General features: G+C 42.2%; 1 protein-coding gene across 3 annotated transcripts in view; it reads left to right on the plus strand.

Moving 5' to 3' along the window:
- SUCLG2 (succinate-CoA ligase GDP-forming subunit beta) overlaps positions 1-23013 on the plus strand; it is a 333369-nt gene that overhangs the window by 242044 nt on the left and 68312 nt on the right. For all 3 annotated transcript variants that reach the window (XM_058726236.1, XM_058726235.1, XM_058726237.1), the window contains exon 10: positions 6048-6168. In XM_058726236.1, coding sequence (XP_058582219.1) covers positions 6048-6168 — 121 coding nt within the window. The remainder of the gene's footprint in view (positions 1-6047; positions 6169-23013) is intronic.

The raw sequence follows: 23013 nt of genomic DNA on the forward strand, positions 1-23013 counted from the left end.
AGCTGCATCTAATTTCCTTCACCGTTTATTTTCCTTCGTTGGCTGCCAATGGATTAGAAGGCATGATTAGAATTCAGCAGGAAAATAAAAACAACAACAAAAAAGAGAAAAGCAGTTTAACAGAAACAGATGCTTAAACAAGAGCAACAACATTTGGAATTAAAGTAACTTGTGATTTAAAAAATGCCCTTATCTTGCCTAATATAAACATGCTTGCTTGATTTTTATCAGTCTTGCCTACTGTAACGAGACCACATTAGCATGCTGAATTAGAATAAGCAGAGGCAAAACCCACTGGTCGCACTGACTGTGCTTATTGTAGATATTACCATGTGTTTTAAATGCAGCCAGTACTTCAGCATTTGCAATCACCGTTACAAAATGGCTTGCTTATTGGTGAAGGCGATTTGTTCACTTCCAGCCAATGTTAGAGAGTTAGCAAGAGAATGTTAACAAGAGAATAAAGAAAAGGCATTCAAGACATTTTATGGACTTGTGAAAGGTACAGACTTTGTTTCAGGGAAATGATATTAACATTGGCATGGGCACATTTATTTAATCAGCTACTGCTACAGTGATGGCAAGAAAATGGTGAGCCAAAGGAAGAGGACTTACATTGTGAAAAGTTCTATCAAAGAGATTTCAAACGACACAAAGGAGAGGTGGTGGTTGCAGTGGACTTGAGGCTAACCACGAATCAAATCATGTCTGTGTCAGAAGGTGACAAACTTTGGCCTACAGGGCAAATCCGACCCACTTGTTTTTGTAAATAAAGTTTTATTGGAACACAGCCACACTTATTCATTTATATATTGTCTGGGACAGCTTGCATGCTACAGTGGCAGAGTTGAGTAGTTGGGACACAGACTGATCTACAAAGCCTAAAATACTTACTGTCCCTTAAGGGAATAAGTTTGCCAGCCCCAACGTGTATGGTATGTGTCAGTGTTACCTGTTCCAGACAACCCTGCGTGTAGTATGGTGAAACAGACCGTGGTTTGAACTTGGGACCTCTTAACAGCTAGGAGACCCTAAACTCTCTGAGCTCAGTCAGTTCATAAAATGGAGGTCATTAAACCTATCACATAACTTAATATGGTTGCTGAATCAATGATAATTCCCTTTCCACTGTCCCTGAATTCTGTGCAGGTGCCTTGAAACCAAAGGCTTCTCAGACTCCTTTTCATGATGTTTACTCTGTTAAGACTCTGCATGATTTGATCCCAACCGGGGGTGGTCCATCTCATTTCCCACCACTCAACTTCTCAGGCTCCGGGTACATGAGCCTCAAGTGGGGAAAATGGTTATCCCCACCTCATATACTACTCATTTGTTAAACATGTTAATACATGTAAAATAATTAGAATCCTGTCTACCATCTGCTAAATGCCTGGTAAACATTAGCTCTTGTTGTTTGTAATTATTATTAGTTTTAATTCTTATGGACACTTCTTCCAGAAAAGTATACATTCACATAGCATTTTATAATAGTTGCAAAGAACTCACAATTCCGCCGAAACTTGTACCCCTATCCTACACACCCAGACTACATGTTATCCTTTGTCATTATCTGCCTTTGAGACCAAATCCTAAAGGAGAGTTTGGTCACAGGACTTATCTAAAATTACCCCCCAAAACTGTAGCGTGTGTGTGAGTTGAGGAGATTGAAGTTCCCTCATTTCATCAGATCCTCAAAGAGATTATGTTGCCAAAAAAGGGTTTTAGTCTGTGATTCTGTTGGTTTCTTTGTTTATTTGGGGTTGAAAGAAGCCTGATAAATACCAACGGCTATATCGCTTTTCTTCTTTTGAAGTTCATTCTTTTAATTGTGGACTCAAATATGCAGGCAGAGGGTATCTTGCAAAGCCAGACACACAGAGACATTTGAAAGCCCTGCATTTGAAAGCCCTGCATTGAAAGCCCCCTGACCACCTGCACAGCTGCCAGCAGCCACCGCAGACCTCGCCGTGGGAGTAGCTGTCTGGGGGCCGGGGACCTGCGCCGTGCATCTGGCACCGTAACTGCCTCACTAGATGATCTTTACTTTTGTGAAAACAGTAAATAGCAACCCTTGTAATTCTCACCTGAGAATTCGGAGAAGCCCGTTGGTGAAAGCACTTAGGAATCTTCTGGGAAAATCTCTTGATACTTAAATAGACCTAACCGCTGCCTTTTTTTTTTTTTTTTTTTTTAGCTTTCTCTTTGCCAGGAAAACAAAACAAAACAAAAGACTACTTAAAGTTGCTATTGCTATTGTCATGGAACAATTAGTGGTTGTCATAACGAATGGACACGTGACGGACACGTGGAAAATGGGACATGCTTTATACATGCTAAATAATAACAGTGATGTCACAAGGCTTTCCTTTGCAGAGTGTCTTAATTTCATTCTCAGTCTGAGATTGCAGATTGCAGTAGTTAATTATAGAAATCGGTCCAGAGTGAAACTTTAAATGAGATTTCCATTAAAGTGCATGACTGCAGCAAATTGCTATATAGTGGAAGAGAATGGCATCATCTCTCGTGGACTGGGGTCTTCCACCACCCCTGGGGGTGATCTTGCTCGCTGTGCTGTATGGCAAGGCACGTCTTCTAAGCAGTAACCTTTCCCTGAGCTAAGCAGTCTGTGTACTTCTGTGTCTTGTCGTTCTTTTAAAAGTCCTAACTGACTTGTTAGTGTGGGCCAAACTCTTTGTCTTTCTTTGTTTCTCATCGCTTTCTTTCCCTTTCTCTCATTTTTACATTTTTTTTAACATTTATTCATTTTGAGAGACAGAGAGAGATAATGTGATCAGGGGAGGGGCACAGAGAAGGGGAGATGCAGAATCTGAAGCGGAATCCAGGCTCTGAGCTGTCAGCACAGAGCCTGATGCAGGGCTTGAACTCATAAACCATGAGATCATGACCTGAGCCGAAGTCGGACGCCCAACCGACTGAGCCACCCGGGCGCCCCTCCTTTTTTACATTCCTGATCTTTCTCTCTCTCTCCTCCACCCCTCTCACGTGGGCTGTACTTCTCATGTCAACATTCGCTACTTTCATGAAAGGCTGCTTTCAGACACCTGCCTTCACGCAGCTCTGGAAAGAGAAGGAATAAGCCAAAAGAGCCAAGTACTCACCCCGGACCTCTGGCACCTGCAACTCCATCCCCATTTAATCTGTAGGTCCCGAACGAACTAAGTGGGGTGTTTGCTCTGCCTTCGTCATGGCTGCTCCCTTTCACCTGAGTTCCTACTCTTTCCTTTTCTTTGCTGACTGTAACAAAAAAGAGGTTTCTCACAAAGCCTCTTGAGTAGCAGCAGTCTGCATCGCTGGCTCTGCCTTCCCCTCACCTTAGCTCTGCAAGGCGTCTATAAACTGTTGATTGTAATCACCAGGTTACTTACTGGTCTGGCTCTCAAACTAGTCTTTGAATTCCTTGAGGACAGGGAACATAACCTTATTCATGTCCACATCCTAAGCACTTAACTCTGTACCCAGTATAAGGATGATGGTCATCAAGCATCTATTGAAGTTAATTCATTCACTCTTGAAACCACCATTTATTTGATGATTATGGATTGTGCTAGCTGCTGATGGAAAAAACCCATGGCCCTGGTTGTAGAGGAGCACAAAGGTGACCCTTCTTTGCTAGGAGTGCAGTTGCAGGATGAGAGGTGAATAAACTACAGTAGAGAACAATAGTCCATTTCTCAGTGAGTGGAACAAGGGCAATTAATCATTCCTCCACTGTTGGAAAAGAGGGCATTTTCCTGGGGTCTGTACCGGTCCACATGGTTGGCTTACTTTTAGCTACAAGTTGTTAAATGAAGAGTATGTATTTTTAAAGTGTATCTATTTGTAATACCAGATGCTCACTAAACACTGTGAGATATTGACACGCCAATCCAGAGCTCACATTGACACTCCCTGCAGGGCATGCACCTCCTCAGTAGCACTGAGACAGGAGGTCATGGGTATCTTTTCTTGCTCCCCACCTCCTACCTATTTAGGTGAATTCACAAAAGTTTGTTGTGTGCGATATAACTACTCTGTAAAGATGAGTGAAACTGATCAATTCACCCTAACCTAATGAGGCAGGGGAAGTTCACCTAGAACTTTTTGACCTCTGAATTCATCCTTAAAGAATGTATAGGTTGAAACGTGGCAGAGGTCTACAGGTGCCAAAGTGTGCTTTACCAGAAAAGCCTAGTTTTCCTTACACAAACCTGAGTGAGCCTCAGCAGTTACTAAGTTTCTCTCTTGGACCCGGTGGAGTCATTATTGCTCTTGAGTGTTTTTTATTTCATTGTTTTGGCAAGTTCCTCTCCATCCCACAGCTATTTGGAAACTACTTCTGTAGGAAGCCTCAGTGCTAACAGCATTTAATAGCTGTCATTAGAAAGCAGGCTTCTGCTTACCAGTCAGCCTGCTGTGAATGTTAATGGGAGATTTCTGTTTGGGGAGTGGCCCCAACCTCTAATTGGTTTGAAAAAATATTGGTCATTTATTTTATTCATAAGACGTTACCTTTTGATTGGACTTCCGTAAGTTTGCGTTTCCATTATATTCTAATTCAGCATAGCTGTAGTGTACTGAACGAGGCTTTCTTATTTCTTACATGCTATCTAGGTAACCTGTCCATTTTCATCATGGCTTGTTGCAAATAAATGCATATATAGGTATCCTTTGAGTACTTTGCAGGCATGTACTAAGTGGTTTACGTGTATTACCTTATTTAGGCCTTCCAACAACCTTACAGACAAGGTACTGTTAGTCCCATTTTTTAGAGCAGGAAACTGTGTTCGGGACAGGGTATATACCACTTGGAAGATTCAAGTTCAGAGATTTGACATGCATGAAGAATCAGCAGGCAAGCTAGAGAGCTGACTTCGAGCCTCACCACTGCTACATGTGAGCTGTGTAACCTCATGAATTCTCTGTGGAGCTTTATCAGCTACAGAGGGCTCACCCTCACTTTACTTACCGAATAGGGTTTGGGCAAGAATAAAAATTTTAAATGAGGGTTCATATAACGGGCACTTTCTAAAACAGTGAAGTGCTGAACAAATACCAGGCAGTCTTTCCCGATATGTTTTGTGTAGTAAATTTAGCATATTTAGATGACAGGATTTGAAAATGGCATGCATCACACATATATATGCTTTAGTGTACCCTAATTTAATTGTGATGACCTTGTTGGAATTTTGATGCCTCCAGTGTGATGAATAGCCTTTTTCTCTGGGTGTTATCAATTAGTCTAGGTAATGAATTCTCTTCATTATCTTGTTCTTCATGTTAATTATACAGGATTTTCTTAAACCTATTTATCAAGTCAGGATAAGTCTTTTTTTTTTTTTTTTTTTTTTGCCCGCATGCCTTTGAATATGGAATGTGTACAAACAGGTTAACATAATCAGTTTAAATTTACATTTCTGAAAAATTCCAGTTACTGGTTTGACTTTCCTCCGCTTCTTACTTGTGGTATGAGCTTGTATCTCATTCTTCTGGGGCTCTTTTTTTTTTTAAATGAAAAAGGTTGTTATCTGAGATAATTAAACTATCTCTGGTTTTTGAGACTGTACCTTTAGCATATCAAAGAGGTATTAAGGAAGCATGGAAAAGCTTGAATCTTACCTGCTAGTACAAAACAACAAATAATTGGCTCTTAGTTTTGAAATATCCCATAAGGTACCATGACAGATAAAAATTTGAGTATAAATCATGGAGGGAAAAGAAATAAGTGCATGAGATTTTAAGTGACCCTACTCATCCGGAAACAGTTCTAGACAACAACACAAGAAAACCAGAAGAGAGTATATAATAAATGTGTGGGGATTGATTTCATTTTGAGTTCAGAGAAGTGAGTGATAGAAGAATAGGGGTTCATATGGTAATGGTATGTCTTGACCTTTACTAATTCAGTACTGAATTTTAACTTTCTTAACATCTTGTGGGCCTTCTGTCTTATAGTTTATAATCTGTGTTAAAACAACAACAGCAAGGAGTCTTAATGCTAATGTCAGCTAGCACTGTTTTGACGGGCACCTTCCTGTTTTTGATTTCAGGTGGAAGCCATCCTTGTCAATATTTTTGGTGGGATCGTCAACTGTGCCATTATTGCGAACGGCATCACCAAAGCCTGTCGGGAGCTGGAACTCAAGGTGCCCTTGGTGGTCCGGCTGGAAGGTGAGTTACAATCAATTTCCACAGCGCCTGTACCCCTTCTCCAAGACTGGGTGACCAGCGTGTTTTACACTCACAATCTTCCTAGGACAATGTGAAGAAACCCTGGATTAAATAAGGTGAAACAGATGCTGTACAGCAATGCTTCTCCGAGTCTCTAACAGGGTAGCAAGGACTGCAAGTCTCCAAGAAAGGCATACGTTATGATTCTCCAGATTTTCCATACTCATTCCAGTGGGGAGCCGTTTTATTTTGAATCCTTTCATGAGAGGAGTGCTTTGGGAAAAAACATACTGAGAAAGGCTGCTCCCAGAATCATTCATCCTGGGGGAGCAATGCTTGTTGAGCCTTTTGGTCTCAGGACTCCTTTACTTGTTAAAATCGAGGACCCTAAAGAGCACAAGGTTTATTCTGGGTTATAACTGTTGGTATTAACTAATTAACAAATTAACTAATTAAATTATTGAATTAAAAAATTAATTTGGTAAGAGGTAAAACTAATTGGAACTTTTTAAACACTTCTTTTTAAACATTTTTTTGTGTTCTATTATTTTGTGTATAAATACATATGCTATATATTTTATAAAAAATATCTTTTAAAATTTTTAGTGAGAATGGCAGGACTGTTTTACTTTTTGCAAATCCCTTTAGCATCTGGCTTACTATTGGTTCCTGCAGTGTAGCTGTTGCAATATGTTGTTTTGGTTGAAGTGCCTGAAAAAATGTGACTTCTTAGAGATGTTTATTTGGAAAATGGGGGGGCTTCCTAATAACCATTTCATATAATTGTGAATTTTCTTCATTGGTATGACACTAAAGTTAATAGGTAGTAGTTTCTTTTTAAAGATTAGTTTTAGGCGAAACTTGACACTATTTCAGTGGGCTTTTGATACTCTTATATTAAAATCCATTGATCTGTCTTGCACATTAGCTGCATTTTATACATGTATATCCTGCACTGTTCGGTATGAAAAATATTAGATTATGTAGATCTTCCAAAGTTTGGCACATTTCAACATACACTATCAAAAAGTTCACATTTGTTCATATCACAGCATCCTCATTGGAAAGACGTCTAAATATTGGCATGTTGTCAAGAGTGGTAGATGCAACTTTTCCAGAAATCTAATTTTCACTTTAAAGCATAAATTTTATCATCAGCCACACAACGGTCAGTTGCTTTCCTCAAAGTGATAGCCTCACTTCACTCATAGTTGAGAAAATTTCCACCACATCATGAAGTCAGGATGACCATAGTGTGTCCGTCATTCTTCCAAGAAAATAGAATATTCCATGGAAAATCAGGTGGTTTCGCTTGCTACTCAGACAGCTGCACAAACGCATTGTTTCAGAAGACCCACCAGAGTTCAGGATGCCCCAGACTTGCTCTCTGTGCGTTTGCCGTTTGGTCACAGAGTATTCAAGAGACCTGTGCTCAGTACTTGATATTTAATAAAATTAATATTCTTGAAAAGGGCACCTGGGTGGCTCAGTTGGTTGAGCATGCAACTCTTGATTTCAGCTCAGGTCATGATCCCCATGTCGTGGGATCAAGCCCCGTATCAGGCTCCAGGCTAAGCATGGAACCTGCTTAAGATTGCCTCTCTCCCACCCTCTGCCCCTCTACCCTGCTGGTGCTCTTCCTCTCCCTTTCCCTCTCTCTCTCTTTCTCTAAAAAAACATAAGTTAATATTCTTTTACTGTTCACCAAGGACACTCTTACCTGAAAGTGGCAACTTTTTATTACAAGTATGTGGTGGTGAAAACAGTGACTGTTAGTACAGCTTGGTGCCAGGACTCTGATTCCACGGTAATGTGCCGCTAGTTTCACCCTCCCTCATTTTGCTTCATCAGTGCAAATCCCAACAGAGTATCGTTGTTCTTGTTGTTGTTGTTGTTGTTGTTGTTGTTGTTGTTGTTGTTATGGAATAGTTTTACATCAGGAACTTCCCCAAGGTTCTGTGGACCACACTTTGAAAACCACTGTAGGAGAGAAGCAAAAGAAGGACTTTAATGTGAGAACTACGCAGCTGATCAGCATATTCAGATTACAGTGATCCAGCTGCCTTCTGGGTAAATTTCTGCGGTACTATTCTTGAGACAGCTCCTTTTCCTCAACTTCGGAGCTGGTGCCGTAATTCCCTAGAGACCTCCTTCCCTTCAAGATAAAGTCCTGGGAGTTTTTGACCCTGTTCTGTATCCCTGTCCTTTGAGGTCAAGATTCCAGAAGAGCTGCAGCTTGGGTTTTGTTTGTTTGTTTGTTTGTTTTTTCTGTTTACTTCTTTGTTTCTTTTTTCTCTCGCTCTCTGCCACTCTCCTTTCACCCTGAGCCTCTCTGCCGTACAAGTGTAGATCTGTACCATATGGACTTGAAAGAAGTATGATCCCCCCCCAAAAAAAAAATGGAAATAGCTGGAGTGCCAGTTGGCAGAGTTTAATATGGACATTAAAACATACGAGTGAATTACATCTTCTTAAAAATGTAAATGTGACATAATTGACCCCTATAAAAGTAATTTCAATAAAAGGAAAATTAGTGGCAAGGCTGCAGTGAAAAGAAAATTGACCAAGAAGTTAGTGGGTGCATCAGTGTCAGTATAATTCTGGTTAAAATGTTGATGTCACACTGTTTTCAGGGTTCGAGTGACCACTGACCCTCAGGTTCTAAAAGTTAGCTCTCCTTGTGTTTTTAAAGGGGAGCAAGTCTCTACAAGCAGATTAGACTCATGTCTGTTCCTTGGAAATGACTAGAAGTGAGTGTATACTAGGGCAGGCTCATTCTTTCTAGTGATGCTCACCATGCGTGTGTGGTCAGCAGAGGCCCCTAATTATTAGTCACAAGTACATTCATAGAAATGAAGGTTACTCCACTTTACTGTTTACTTTTTTTCTGGAGGAGCCCTTCTTTTATTTTCACCCTGCATTATTGTTCCAGAAGTATTAAATGATCCCCATCCTTTAACATATCCTTATTGTGTGTATCTGATTAATACACATGCTAAAATATGAAAAGTACCACTTCCAGCATTTTCTCCCCAGTAGTCTTTGTTGGCTGTTATCAGACGTCTATCTGAGCTCCTAGGAAGAAGCTGGAAGTTTCTGTTTGTTAGACAATCAGATGTGCATCTTTTAAGTTACGGTACTTCCAAAATATATGCTCGTGTTTTTTTAATTGATTAATTAATAAATACTATGTGCAGGTCATTGCGCTTTAGACATTAGGATGTATAGAAGTGTAAAAAACTCTGTCTGTTACTAGATAAGCAAAAATACAACAAAGAGAAAAAAGAAAAAATTAACAGTACAGATAATATATACAAAATGTTAACAGGTGTTTGCCCCAATAGACTCTGCTTCTATCTTAGTAGCAGTAGCTATTGGGGCATCCCAGAGAGCCATCAGCTTGGCCAGTGGAATCTTTGCAAATACTGATACCTTGCAACGCCCACTGTATCATGGAGAATCGTATGTGATGATTCAAGGTGAACTCAAAAAGCATACTGTCCCCCAAATTTACGTAGGCTAAAAATATCCATGGTGACCTTCTTTGTGACTCTTCTTCACTGTGATGCCCTCTATCCCATAATAAGCATCGAGGGCCTTTTATCAAGAGAGAAAAGCAGGCAAGCTTTTGACATTTCTGGAGTCCTAGCTGGTGTTCTTTTCTTCCTCTTGTAGGAATTAGTCTCTCGTGTGAAAAATGCCTCTCACGCTCAACATGGTTTGTACCAAGGACAGCGATATTTTACCATATGTGATTTCTTGAAAACTAGCAGCCCCACACCAAGAGCAAACCTGTCCCCAAATTGTGTTCGTCCTACATAATAAATAAGAGAAAGATGAAGAAGTCTACTTTAACCGAGCTCTCCTCACTATTCATAGATAACAAAATACAGAATATTGGTGATGGTTTTACCCATAAAGTCCCCATAAAAAAGAACTATAAATAAAAACCAAGCCAGTTCTCTTTATGTGAAAGGAATGTAGACTTCTGTAAAATATGTGTCCATTAAGCTGAGTGCCTATGTATCTCAGCCCACTTTCTTTGGCATACTCCTTTCTTTAAGCTTACTCAACATTGACTACTATAATTATAGCACATTTAGAGATGTGAGTCAGCAGAGAAATATCATAAAAGCAGACTTTCCAAGTTGAGCATAAGTTGAAATAAGTAAGATTTGAATCCCTGGAAAGGAAGGGGGAGGGAATTTGGTAAAGGATCAGGAGCAACTCATCAGATCTGTTCCATACTTGGCAGCTGCTACTGGGACCATAATAGTGGTAAAACCTGCAGCCTAGGACCTGGATAGATCAGGAGGCTGTCCTGGAGAGAGGAATGGCTTTGCAGCAATATGTCATGGCTAAAAAAACCAAGTGGGGTGGGGCGCCAGGGTGGCTCCGTTGATCAAGTGTCCGACTTCCGCTCATGTCATGATCTCACAGCTCATGAGTTTGAGCCCCACGTCAGGCTCTGTGCTGACAACTCAGAGCCTGGAGCCTCCTTCAGATTCTGTGTATCCCTCTCTCTCTGCCCCTTCCCCGCTCATGCTCTCTCTCTCTCTCTCTCTCTCTTTCTCTCTCTTAAAAATAAATAAACATTAAAAAAAAGTGGAAAAATCATGTCAATAGCTAGAGTCTACAACATTAGGTAGTATCTAAAACCCAAGCAGGATTGTCACATAGAGGTAAAAGAGTAGACAATGGCAGAGATAGAAGTGGAACTGAGGGAGTGCTTGGGTGACTTAGTTGGTTAGGTGTCTGACTCTTGATCTCAGCTTGGGTCTTGATCTCAGGGGCATAAATTCAAGCCCCACTCTGGGTTCTATGCTAGGCAAGGAGCCTACTTCAAAGGAAGGAAGGAAGGAAGGAAGGAAGGAAGGAAGGAAGGAAGGAAGGAAGGAAGGAAGGAAGGAAGGAAGGAAAAGAGAGAGAGAGAGAAAGGAAGGAAGGAAAGAAGGGAGGGAGAGAGGGAGGGAGGGAGGGAGGGAGGGAGGGAGGAAGGAAGGAAGGAAGGAAGGAAGGAAGGAAGGAAGGAAGGAAGGAAAAGTGAAATGAGAGGGGATAAAAAGGAAACTTGGGTTTTAAATAGTGACTGAGAATGGTGGCAACCATGGTGGCATGGTTGACCGACCTGGGAAAGTCCGAAGTGGAAACCAGTGAGAACGGAGGCAGATGTGGCACAGGGGTATTGTCATCCTTGGTTGAGATGACCCTGTACAGTGTCAGATGGAGCACGTTTCGAGGTAGACATGGAGGAATACGGGGAATGACCCAAGGAGAAATGTCATAGAAAAATGGGCAAGTCAACCCATGTTGAAGTCCTCCAGTAAACCACGCTCAGATCTGGCTGCATGAGAAATTGGTCTCCTGCAGGGGCACCTGGGTGACTCAGTTAAGCGTCTGACTTCAGCTCAGGTCATGATCTCACACTTCGTGAGTTTGAGCCCCGCATCAGTCTCTCCTGACAGCTCAGAGCCTGGAGCCTGCTTTGGATTCTGTGTCTCCATTTCTCTCTGCCCCTTCCCTGGTTGTGCTCTCTCTCTTGCTCTCTCTCAAAAATAAATAAACATTGGAGGATCCTGGGAAGATGGCGGCGTAGGAGGACGCTGGGCTCACCGCGCGTCCTGCTGATCACTTAGATTCCACCTACACCTGCCTAAATAACCCAGAAAACCGTCAGAAGACTAGCAGAACGGAGTCTCCAGAGCCAAGCGCAGACGAGAAGCCCACGGAAGAGGGTAGGAAGGGCGGCGAGGCGGTGCGCGCTCCACGGACTGGCGGGAGGGAGCCAGGGCGGAGGGGCGGCCCGCCGGCCAAGCAGAGCCCCCGAGTCTGCCTTGCAAAAGCGGAGGGGCCGGACGGAGTGTGTTCCGACAGCAAGAGGGACTTGACATCTGGAAGGTTATAAGCTAACAGCTCTGCTCAGAGAATGGGAGAGCTGGAGGACAACAGGAGGGAGAGTTGTTGAGTGCCGGACGACAGAGCTCAGCTTGGCGGGGAACAAAGGCGCTCGCCAGCGCCATCTCCCTCGCCCAACCCCCAGCCAAAATCCCAAAGGGAACCAGTTCCTGCCAGGGAACTTGCTCGCTCCAAGCAAACACCCAACACTGTGCATCTGCGGATCCATCCCCCTGGCGGGTCTGACTCCCTCCCGGTGCCGCAGGGCCCCTCCCGAAGCAGATCTCTGAAGGAAAAGCGAGCTGAGCCTGCCCCTCCCGCCCCTGTGCACTTTGCTGATCCACCCCAGCTAATACGCCAGATCCCCAGCACCACAAGCCTGGCAGTGTGCAAGTAGCCCAGACGGCCACGCCACCCCACAGTGAATCCCGCCCCTAGGAGAAGGGAAGAGAAGGCACACACCAGTCTGACTGTGGCCCCAGCGTTGGGCTGGGGGCAGACATCAGGTATGACTGTGGCCCCGCCCACCAACGCAAGTTATTCAAGACAGCACAGGGGAAGTGCCCCGTAGTCCCACACCACTCCAGGGACTATCCAAAATGACGAAACGGAAGAATTCCCCTCAGAAAAACGTCCAGGAAATAACAACAGCTAACGAACTGATCAAAAATGATTTAAACAATATACCAGAAAGTGAATTTAGAATAATAGTCATAAAATTAATCGCTGGGCTTGAAAACAGTATAAAGGACAGCAGAGAATGTCTTGCTACAGGGATCAAGGGACTGAGGGACAGCCAGGAGGAGCTAAAAAATGCTATCAATGAGCTGCAAAATAAAATGGACACAACTATGGCTTGGATTGAAGAGGCAGAGGAGAGAATAGGTGAACTAGAAGATAAAATTATGGAAAAAGAAGAAGCTGAGAAAAAGAGAGATTAAAAAATCCAGGAGTATGAGGGGAAAATTAGAGAACTAAGTGATACACTAAAGAGAAATAATATACTCATAATTGGTATCCCAGAGGAGGAAGAGAGAGGGAAAGGTGCTGAAGGTGTACTTGAAGAAATAATAGCTGAGAACTTCCTGGATCTGGGGAAGGAAAAAGGCATTGAAATCCAAGAGGCACAGAGAACTCCCTTCAGACGTAACTTGAATCAATCTTCTGCATGACATATCATAGTGAAACTGGCAAAATACAAGGATAAAGAGAAAATTCTGAAAGCAGCTAGAGATAAACGTGCTCTAACATATAAAGGGAGACCTATAAGACTCGTGACCGATCTCTCTACTGAAACTTGGCAGGCCAGAAAGGAATGGCAGGAGATCTTCAATGTGATGAACAGAAAAAATATGCAGCCGAGATTCCTTTATCCAGCAAGTCTGTCATTTAGAATAGAAGGAGAGATAAAGGTCTTCCCAAACAAACAAAAACTGAAGGAATTCATCACCACTAAACCAGCCCTGCAAGAGATCCTAAGGGGGATCCTGTGAGACAAAGTACCAGAGACATCACTATAAGCATGAAACCTACGGACATCACAATGACTCTAAACCCATATCTTTCTATAACACTGGATGTAAATGGACTAAATGCGCCAACCAAAAGACATAGGGTATCAGAATGTATAAAAAAACAAGACCCATCTATTTGCTGTCTACAAGAGACTCATTTTAGACCTGAGGACACCTTCAGATTGAGAGTGAGGGGTTGGAGAACTATTTATCATGCCACTGGAAGTCAAAAGAAAGCTGGAGTAGCCATACTTATATCGGACAAACTAGACTTTAAATTAAAGGCTGTAACAAGAGATGAAGAAGGGCATTATATAACAATCACAGGGTCTATCCATCAGGAAGAGCTAACAATTATAAATGTCTATGCGCTGAATACAGGAGTCCCCATATATATAAAACAATTACTCACAAACAAGCAACCTTATTGATAAGAATGTGGTAATTGCAGGGGACTTTATACTCCACTTACAGAAATGGATAGATCATCTAGACACACGGTCAATAAAGAAACAAGGGCCCTGAATGATACATTGGATCAGATGGACTTGACAGATATATTTAGAACTCTGCATCCCAAAGCAACAGAATATACTTTCTTCTCGAGTGCACATGGTACATTCTCCAAGATAGATCACCTACTGGGTCACAAAACAGCCCTTCATAAGTATACAAGAATTGAAATCATACCATGCATACTTTCAGACCACAATGCTATGAAGCTTGAAATCAACCACAGGAAAAAGTCTGGAAAACCTCCAAAAGCATGGAGGTTAAAGAACACCCTACTAAAGAATGAATGTGTCAACCAGGCAATTAGAGAAGAAATTAAAAAATATATGGAAACAAATGAAAATGAAAATACAACAATCCAAATGCTTTGGGACGCAGCGAAGGCAGTCCTGAGAGGAAAATACATTGCAATCCAGGCCTATCTCAAGAAACAAGAAAAATCCCAAATACAAAATCTAACAGCACACCTAAAGGAAATAGAAGCAGAACAGCAAAGACAACCTAAATACAGCAGAAGAAGAGAAATAATAAAGATCAGAGCAGAAATAAACAATATAGAATCTAAAAAAAACTGTAGAGCAGATCAACGAAACCAAGAGTTGGTTTTTTGAAAAAATAAACAAAATTGATCAACCTCTAGCCAGGCTTCTCAAAAAGAAAAGGGAGATGACCCAAATAGATAAAATCATGAATGAAAATGGAATTATTACAACCAATCCCTCAGAGATACAAGCAATTATCAGGGAATACTATGAAAAATTATATGCCAACAAACTGGACAACCTGGAAGAAATGGACAAATTCCTAAACACCCACACGCTTCCAAAACTCAATCAGGAGGAAATAGAAAGCTTGAACAGACTCATAACCAGCGAAGAAATTGAATCAGTCATCAAAAATCTCCCAACAAATAAGAGTCCAGGACCAGATGGCTTCCCAGGGGAGTTCTACCAGACGTTTAAAGCAGAGGTAATACCTATCCTTCTCAAGCTATTCCAAGAAATAGAAAGGGAAGGAAAACTTCCAGACTCATTCTGTGAAGCCAATATTACTTTGATTCCTAAACCAGAGAGAGACCCAGTAAAAAAAGAGAACTACAGACCAATATCCCTGATGAATATGGATGCAAAAATTCTCAATAAGATACTAGCAAATCGAATTCAACAGCATATAAAAAGAATTATTCATCATGACCAAGTGGGATTCATTCCTGGGATGCAGGGCTGATTCAACATTCGCAAATCAATCAACGTGAAACATCACATTAATAAAAGAAAAGATAAGAACCATATGATCCTGTCAATCGATGCAGAAAAGGCCTTTGACAAAATTCAGCACCCTTTCTTAAGAAAAACTCCCGAAAAAGTCGGGATAGAAGGAACATACTTCAACATCATAAAAGCCATTTATGAAAAGCCCACAGCTAACATCATCCTCAATCGGGAAAAACAGAGCTTTTTCCCTGAGATCAGGAACACGACAGGGATGTCCACTCTCACCGCTGTTGTTTTAACATAGTGTTGGAAGTTCTAGCATCAGCAATCAGACAACAAAAGGAAATCAAAGGCATCAAAATTGGCAAAGATGAAGTTAAGGTTTCACTTTTTGCAGATGACATGATATTATACATGGAAAATCCGATAGACTCCACCAGAAGTCTGCTAGAACTGATACATGAATTTAGCAAAGTTGCAGGATACAAAATCAATGTAAAGAAGTCAGTTGCATTCTTATACACTAATAATGAAGCAACAGAAAGACAAATAAAGAAACTGATCCCATTCACAATTGCACCAAGAAGCATAAAATACCTAGGAATAAACCTAACCAAAGATGTAAAAGATCTGTATGCTGAAAACTATAGAAAGCTTATGAAGGAAATTGAAGAAGATAAAAAGAAATGGAAAAACATTGTGTGCTCATGGATTGGAAGAATAAATATTGTCAAAATGTCAATACTACCCAAAGCTATCTACACATTCAGTGTAATCCCAATCAAAATTGCACCAGCATTCTTCTCGAAACTAGAACAAGCAATCGTAAAATTCATATGGATCCACAAAAGGCCCTGAATAGCCAAAGTAATTTTGAAGAAGAAGACCAAAGCAGGAGGCATCACAATCCCAGCCTTTAGCCTCTACTACAAAGCTGTCATCATCAAGACAGCATGGTATTGGCACAAAAACAGACACATAGACCAATGGAATAGAATAGAAACCCCATAACTAGACCCACAAATGTATGGCCAACTCATCTTTGACAAAGCAGGAAAGAATATCCAATGGAAAAGAGACAGTCTCTTTAACAAATGGTGCTGGGAGAACTGGACAGGAACATGCAGAAGATTGAAACTAGACCACTTTCTCACAGCATTCACAAAAATAAACTCAAAATGGATAAAGGACCTGAATGTGAGACAGGAAACCATCCAAACCCTAGAGGAGAGAGCAGGAAAAGACCTCTCTGACCTCAGCCATAGCAATCTCTTACTTGACACATCCCCAAAGGCAAGGGAATTAAAAGCAAAAATGAACTACTGGGACCTTATGAAGATAAAAAGCTTCTGCACAGCAAAGGAAACAACCAACAAAACTAAAAGGCAACGGACAGAATGGGAAAAGATATTTGCAAATGACATATCGGACAAAGGGCTAGTATCCAAAATCTATAAAGAGCTCACCAAACTCCACACCCGAAAAACAAATTACCCTGTGAAGAAATGGGCAGAAAACATGAATAGACACTTCTCTAAAGAAGACATCTGGATGGCCAACAGGCACATGAAAACATGCTCAACGTCGCTCCTCATCAGGGAAATACAAATCAAAACCACACTCAGATATCACCTCATGCCAGTCAGAGTGGCCAAAATGAACAAATCAGGAGACTACAGATGCTGGCGAGGATGTGGAGAAACGGGAACCCTCTTGCACTGTTGGTGGGAATGCAAATTGGTGCAGCCGCTCTGGAAAACAGTGTGGAGGTTCCTCAAAAAAGTAAAAACAGACCTACCCTATGACCCAGCAATAGCACTGCTAGGAATTTACCCAAGGGATACAGGAGTGCTGATGCATAGGGGCACTTGTACCCCAATGTTTATAGCAGCACTCTCAACAATAGCCAAATTATGGAAAGAGCCTAAATGTCCATCAACTGATGAATGGATAAAAAAATTGTGGTTTATATACACAATGGAGTACTACGTGGCAATGAGAAAGAAGGAAATATGGCCCTTTGTAGCAACATGGATGGAACTGGAGAGTGTTATGCTAAGTGAAATAAGCCATACAGAGAAAGGCAGATACCATATGGTTTCACTCTTATGTGGATCCTGAGAAACTTAACAGAAACCCATGAGGGAGGGGAAGGAAAAAAAAAAAGGTTATAGTGGAAGAGAGCCAAAGCATAAGAGACTCTTAAAAACAGAACAAACTGGGGCGCCTGGGTGGCGCAGTCGGTTAAGCGTCCGACCTCAGCCAGGTCACAATCTCGCGGTCCGTGAGTTCGAGCCCCGCGTCAGGCTCTGGGCTGATGGCTCGGAGCTTGGAGCCTGTTTCCGATTCTGTGTCTCCCTCTCTCTCTGCCCCTCCCCCGTTCATGCTCTGTCTCTCTCTGTCCCAAAAAAAAAAACGTTGAAAAAAAAATTAAAAAAAAAAAAAACAGAACAAACTGAGGGTTGATGGGCAGTGGGAGTGAGGGGAGGGTGGGTGATGGGTATTGAGGAGGGCACCTTTTGGGATGAGCACTGGGTGTTGTATGGAAACCAATTTGACAATAAACTTCATATATTTAAAAACAAATAAATAAATAAACAAACAAACATGAAAGAGAAAGAAAGAAAGAAAGAAAGAAAGAAAGAAAGAAAGAAAGAAAGAAAGAAAGAAAGAAAGAAAAGAAAGAAAGAAAGAAAGAAAGAAAGAAAGAAATTGGTCTCCTACAGTACAGCCAAGTTAAAAGGAAAAACCAACCCAAACAAAACTCTCCTATTACAGAAAGTCTTGCTTACAGAAAACTTGCTTCCAAGAGGAAACAGTGGCTAACTCTGGGACCTTTTGAGGAATTTCTCTTATACTTAATATAAATTTTCCATTAGCTTTCTCTAGGTTGGAACCCAAAATCTGTTCCTCCCACAAATCTCTGCGTTCGGTTATATTTTACCCAACCTTAGACTATGATACGGATCCTTCTTTTTTTCTTAATTAAGCAGCTCTTCATCTGTCCTGAAACAGCAAGCAAGATAAAGTGGTACGAAGAGGCAGGAACATTGTGGAGAATTTTAGTGGTAGTTGCTATTTAACTTGATATCACACTATACTTTTATTTTAACTGATGAATTTTTTAATTGTATTTATTCATGTTAATACTCTGATTGGTTCACATTCCCCGAATGCACACCATCATGTAGCTAGTCAAAGGGAGATGGGAAAAGATGTCCGTCATCCCAGCATCTGTGATAAAGCTTAGCGACCCATAAAAAACTAAGTGTGGTAGAAAAATTTTACTGGAGTCTGAATTGCAATAATAAATAATTATTATTGCTAACATTTGTTAACTTGCTAAGTTTCAGATACTCTGACATATAGCTATATAGTCTAAATAAATGTCAGATTTTTAATGACCAAGAAAACAGGCATTTCAAAAGCCGATGGCAGATTTTATTATGTGTCTACTTCTTGTAAATAAAGAAGGTAGTCTGTCTTAGTTGTTATGTGGCCATTTGGAAGATCCAAGATCCTTGCCATAATTCTCACTGATTTATGACCCACGTTTTCAAGACTCTATTGCCACACACAATGTAATAGAAATGTCTTGATGAGGAAAGTTTTAATCAAATCAGGCTTGATTTAGTGGGATTTTGTGGACAAATCTTTGTTCTCAGCTGTGTAATAAGTACAAGTTGTTTTACCAGTGGATAAGGAAAAGATTACTCACCTCTTTGAAAATGGTAACTTCATAATTACATATATTTACTTGCCTTATTGCAACAGAACTCACCAGCTGAGACACAGGATTATTTTTATTTAAAAGACTCCCTGGTAAATCAGACAATCACATTTTGATGGGGGAATTTAGTTTTTTTACACAGTTATTTCTGGCATAAATAAAGGACAAATAACCTGATGTGTTTATTTTTTTTTTTTGTCTCTGAAATATATATATACTTGGCACAAAAGTTAACTAGATGGTTAATTTAGCCCAAACCATGATACTATTGAGAAAAATGTACAGACATTTATTAACAGCTTTGTATGTCCAATGTGCAAAGGTGTTTTAGCCTAAGCTTTGGGTTTTGTACAGGTAGTTTTACTATTCTAAATCAGGGCTTTCCAGTATCTTTATAGAGAATTTTTTTTTAATTTCATTTTTTTGTTATTGTCCCATTTAAATCTGCAGCAAACTTCTATACCTCAGATAAGCTGAAGAGGAATATGCTTTTCTCTCAGGTGCTCATTGTGATTCCACGTTAGGTTATAAATAATAATGAGCCTAGATAATTGATAGATTGGATCCTGTTTCTTAGTCAAATCGTTCAGTTTGATTTTTCCGTACAATACAGAAAGGTTTGTTTCGACAACATAAACATTCTGCTTCTCTTTTGACAAATATCTTTCAAAACAACAGTCCCTTGTGGTTCCCTTGCTTGTTCTTATCAATCTCTCTAATATTCCCTAGACTCCCTTTATAGCTGTTGAGAACATAAATGTCTCCAAGTCCACAACTTCGTATCCCGTTTTCTTTTACTTTCTTGACCAAGGCTCCGGCAGCTCTTTTCTGTGGACACTGCCTTATTCTTGCTCTCTGAAATACTGACACATTGGAGCCACAGCCAGGGCAGTGCACGTGTAGTATCCTTCTTAGCACAGACACTGTAAAATTGCCATGTGATGCTATAGTCTGCTCAAGGGGCAAAGAAGCCTCGAGTATGAAAGCGTTCAGGGGCAGCCATACAGCTTTCAGCTGCGTCCACACACTTGGCAGCCGTCCATTCTGCCAGTCTTCCGTTATGCTAAGATGTGAGACCAAGAGAGGAGGCCAGTAATTATTCCTTTGACTCCCATCATAAAAGGCAGCGTTGGCAGACTGACTGTGGCCGACTAGCTGGGAAGACTTTTCATTCAGGCTATTTGAGCCCTAGGTTTGCTGCTGACCCCCAGAGTCATCAGAGAATAAGGGAACCCTGGTCGAGGGACGGCATGATCCTGGGCGGAGGGAATGTGGATGCCCAGCAGGGCCAAGGGGCTGATGCTGTGCCCGTTAACATCCCACGACCTCTTAGCACATTTCCCAGCATGTGCTCTCTACCGAGTTTTCATCTTCTCTCCTGTTCTCACTCTCTGTTCCCTTGCAAGGCCAGGTGGACCTGTTCCCCACCTCCACCCCCAGCCTCTCCAAGCACACCTTCCCTCCACTTCTCAGTTTGTTCTGTGGTCTTTGGAGATGTGGCTCCAGGAGGAGGGGTCAGATGTTCTCTGTGAGTGCTCATCTCGTTTCCTTTCTGGGTTCCGTTCTCCTTGTTCTTCCTGTCCCCATTCTCCTGGTCTGTGTTTTCTGCACACCTTTCTCCTCACCTTGCTTTCTGCCTCACTAGTGCCCATTCACCCCTCCTCGTCCGCTCCCTTCCTTCACTGTCCGTGGAGGTACCCTTCCTGGGACTGAGTTCACTTGCTGTCAGTGTCTGTCACCTCTCCCCGCTTCGGTCACCAGCACCATCTTCCTGAGTATCCTCCCTAGTATTGATTCATCATCACCAGGTTAAACCAGAGGACATGTTGGAGACCATCCTGCTCTGTCATCAAGGCTTAAATCCTCTCATTGTCTAAATCGATAAACATTTCTTGGGGCGCCTGGGTGGCGCAGTCGGTTAAGCGTCCGACTTCAGCCAGGTCACGATCTCGCGGTCCGTGAGTTCGAGCCCCGCGTCAGGCTCTGGGCTGATGGCTCGGAGCCTGGAGCCTGTTTCCGGTTCTGTGTCTCCCTCTCTCTCTGCCCCTCCCCCGTTCATGCTATGTCTCTCTCTGTCCCAAAAATAAATAAAAAACGTTGAAAAAAAAAATAAATCGATAAACATTTCTGAATGCTTCAACCTTGCCACACTTAAACATTACACCAAGTCTCACAGGATATAACCTAAAGTATTAGGGTAGCTAAAGCCTTTTTAGAGCAAATATTTTAAGTTTCCAGACATACATTAATCAACTATACTTGGTCTTTTGAATTTTCATCTTACCCCTAGATGGTTCATGTGAGTTACTGAAATTTTTACCATGTTGGACATCTGCACAAGAGAAAGCCACTCATTGACCCTGAGGAAAGTAGGCATCCAACCCGTCCATGTTGCTGGGTCTTTGAGGTGATCCTTCCTCCTCTGGGGACCCTGGTGAGAAATACAGTGACGCAGTAAGAGACCGGTGAAGAAGGTGAAGGATGAACTGTATTGTGTGCCGACAGTGAGCGTTCTTACTCTGAGTCACAGACGCGCCTAGTTACAAGCACCACAGACCCTGAGGGGCAGTGTGGGCTCCCTGAGAGAGCACAGTCCAAAGGACAGGCAAAGGAAGGGGCTGGGCTACACATACCAACTTTCTTCTTTCAAAAATCCCAGGTTGGGGTGCCTGGGTGGCTCAGTTGGTTGGGCGTCCGACTTCGGCTCAGGTCATGATCTTGCAGTCCATGAGTTCGAGCCCCGCATCGGGCTCTGTGCTGACAGCTCAGAGCCTGGAGCCTGTTTCAGATTCTGTGTCTCCCTCTCTCTCTGACCTTCCCCCATTCGTGCTCTGTCTCTCTCTGTCTCAAAAATGAATAAACGTTAAAAAAATTTTTTTTTTTAAAAATAAAAATCCCAGGCAGAGAGGTTTCTCCACTGCCAGTGCAGTGTCATTGGTGGTCAAAGATGAGCCCAGGAGCATCATGCTGTGTGTGGAAGGAAACACCCCCTAACGCACATTCAGGTGATTAGTCTGCCCTGGTCACGGGCTGCCGATGCCTTTTGGTCAGGTGCCCACCTCAGTCTAGGCAGTGGTCCTTGCTTCAAAAGCAGGGGCCTCACGTTGTTCCCATGGGACACTTGTAATCAGGAGGGATTTTAGAGCATGACAGGTCTGGGGACTGACACATCCTAAGTTCCGCACATCACGACACCACCTTCTGCTTTGTGGGTGTCTTCTGAGTGATCAGTCAGTTCGTATCTCCGTGCCTCAGTTTCTTTATATAACACTTGAAAGTCACATTTGTTCAGCCACCGAAGAGGGAGAAAACACATTGCTCAGGAAGGGGACACACTGGTAGATTCTGTCTGTCCTACTTAAAGGCAACAGATGTGTCCTGTGACTGAGACTCTCCCAGAGGGTGCCACCTTGAGGCTGTCCTGAGGCAGAGCCATCTAGGAGGAAGGACTGCCCAAGAATGGGTTGGAACAGGCAGGACAAATAAATAGCTTTCATCTCATGCCACCTTCTATTTATTGGCAGTGGCTGCCCACAGTGCTGGGCCAAGAAAGATGCTGAGAGTGTATCCCAGGTCAGCGGAAAAGAGCCCTGTGGTCATCATCTTCTGCAGTTTGTGGGAGAGGAGAGTAGGGGCACTCAAGCCAACTATCAGCCACTGTTGATTCAAAGAGAGCAAGAGTAGGTAGAATTTTCTGTCCTGGAAATACAGCGGCTTGCTGCATCAGAAGTGGGAAGCAAGAACCGCAAGCTGGAGAAGTACAAGTTGAGGCCGGGTTCTTGTCCTCCACAGCCACAGCCCCAGCCCCAGAAATTTGGATTGTATGGAGCAAAGGTCTGCAGACGTTTTCTGTCAGTGGCCAAACTTGAGGCTTTGTGGGCCGTGTATTCCCTGTTGCAGTAACTCACCTCTCCCGTTGTAGCACAGAAACAGCGTAGACAGTATAGCAATGGGGATGACTGTGCCACGGTAAATGTTT

The sequence above is a fragment of the Neofelis nebulosa genome, chromosome 4 (genome assembly GCF_028018385.1).
Source record: "Neofelis nebulosa isolate mNeoNeb1 chromosome 4, mNeoNeb1.pri, whole genome shotgun sequence".
Taxonomy (NCBI): domain Eukaryota; kingdom Metazoa; phylum Chordata; class Mammalia; order Carnivora; family Felidae; genus Neofelis; species Neofelis nebulosa.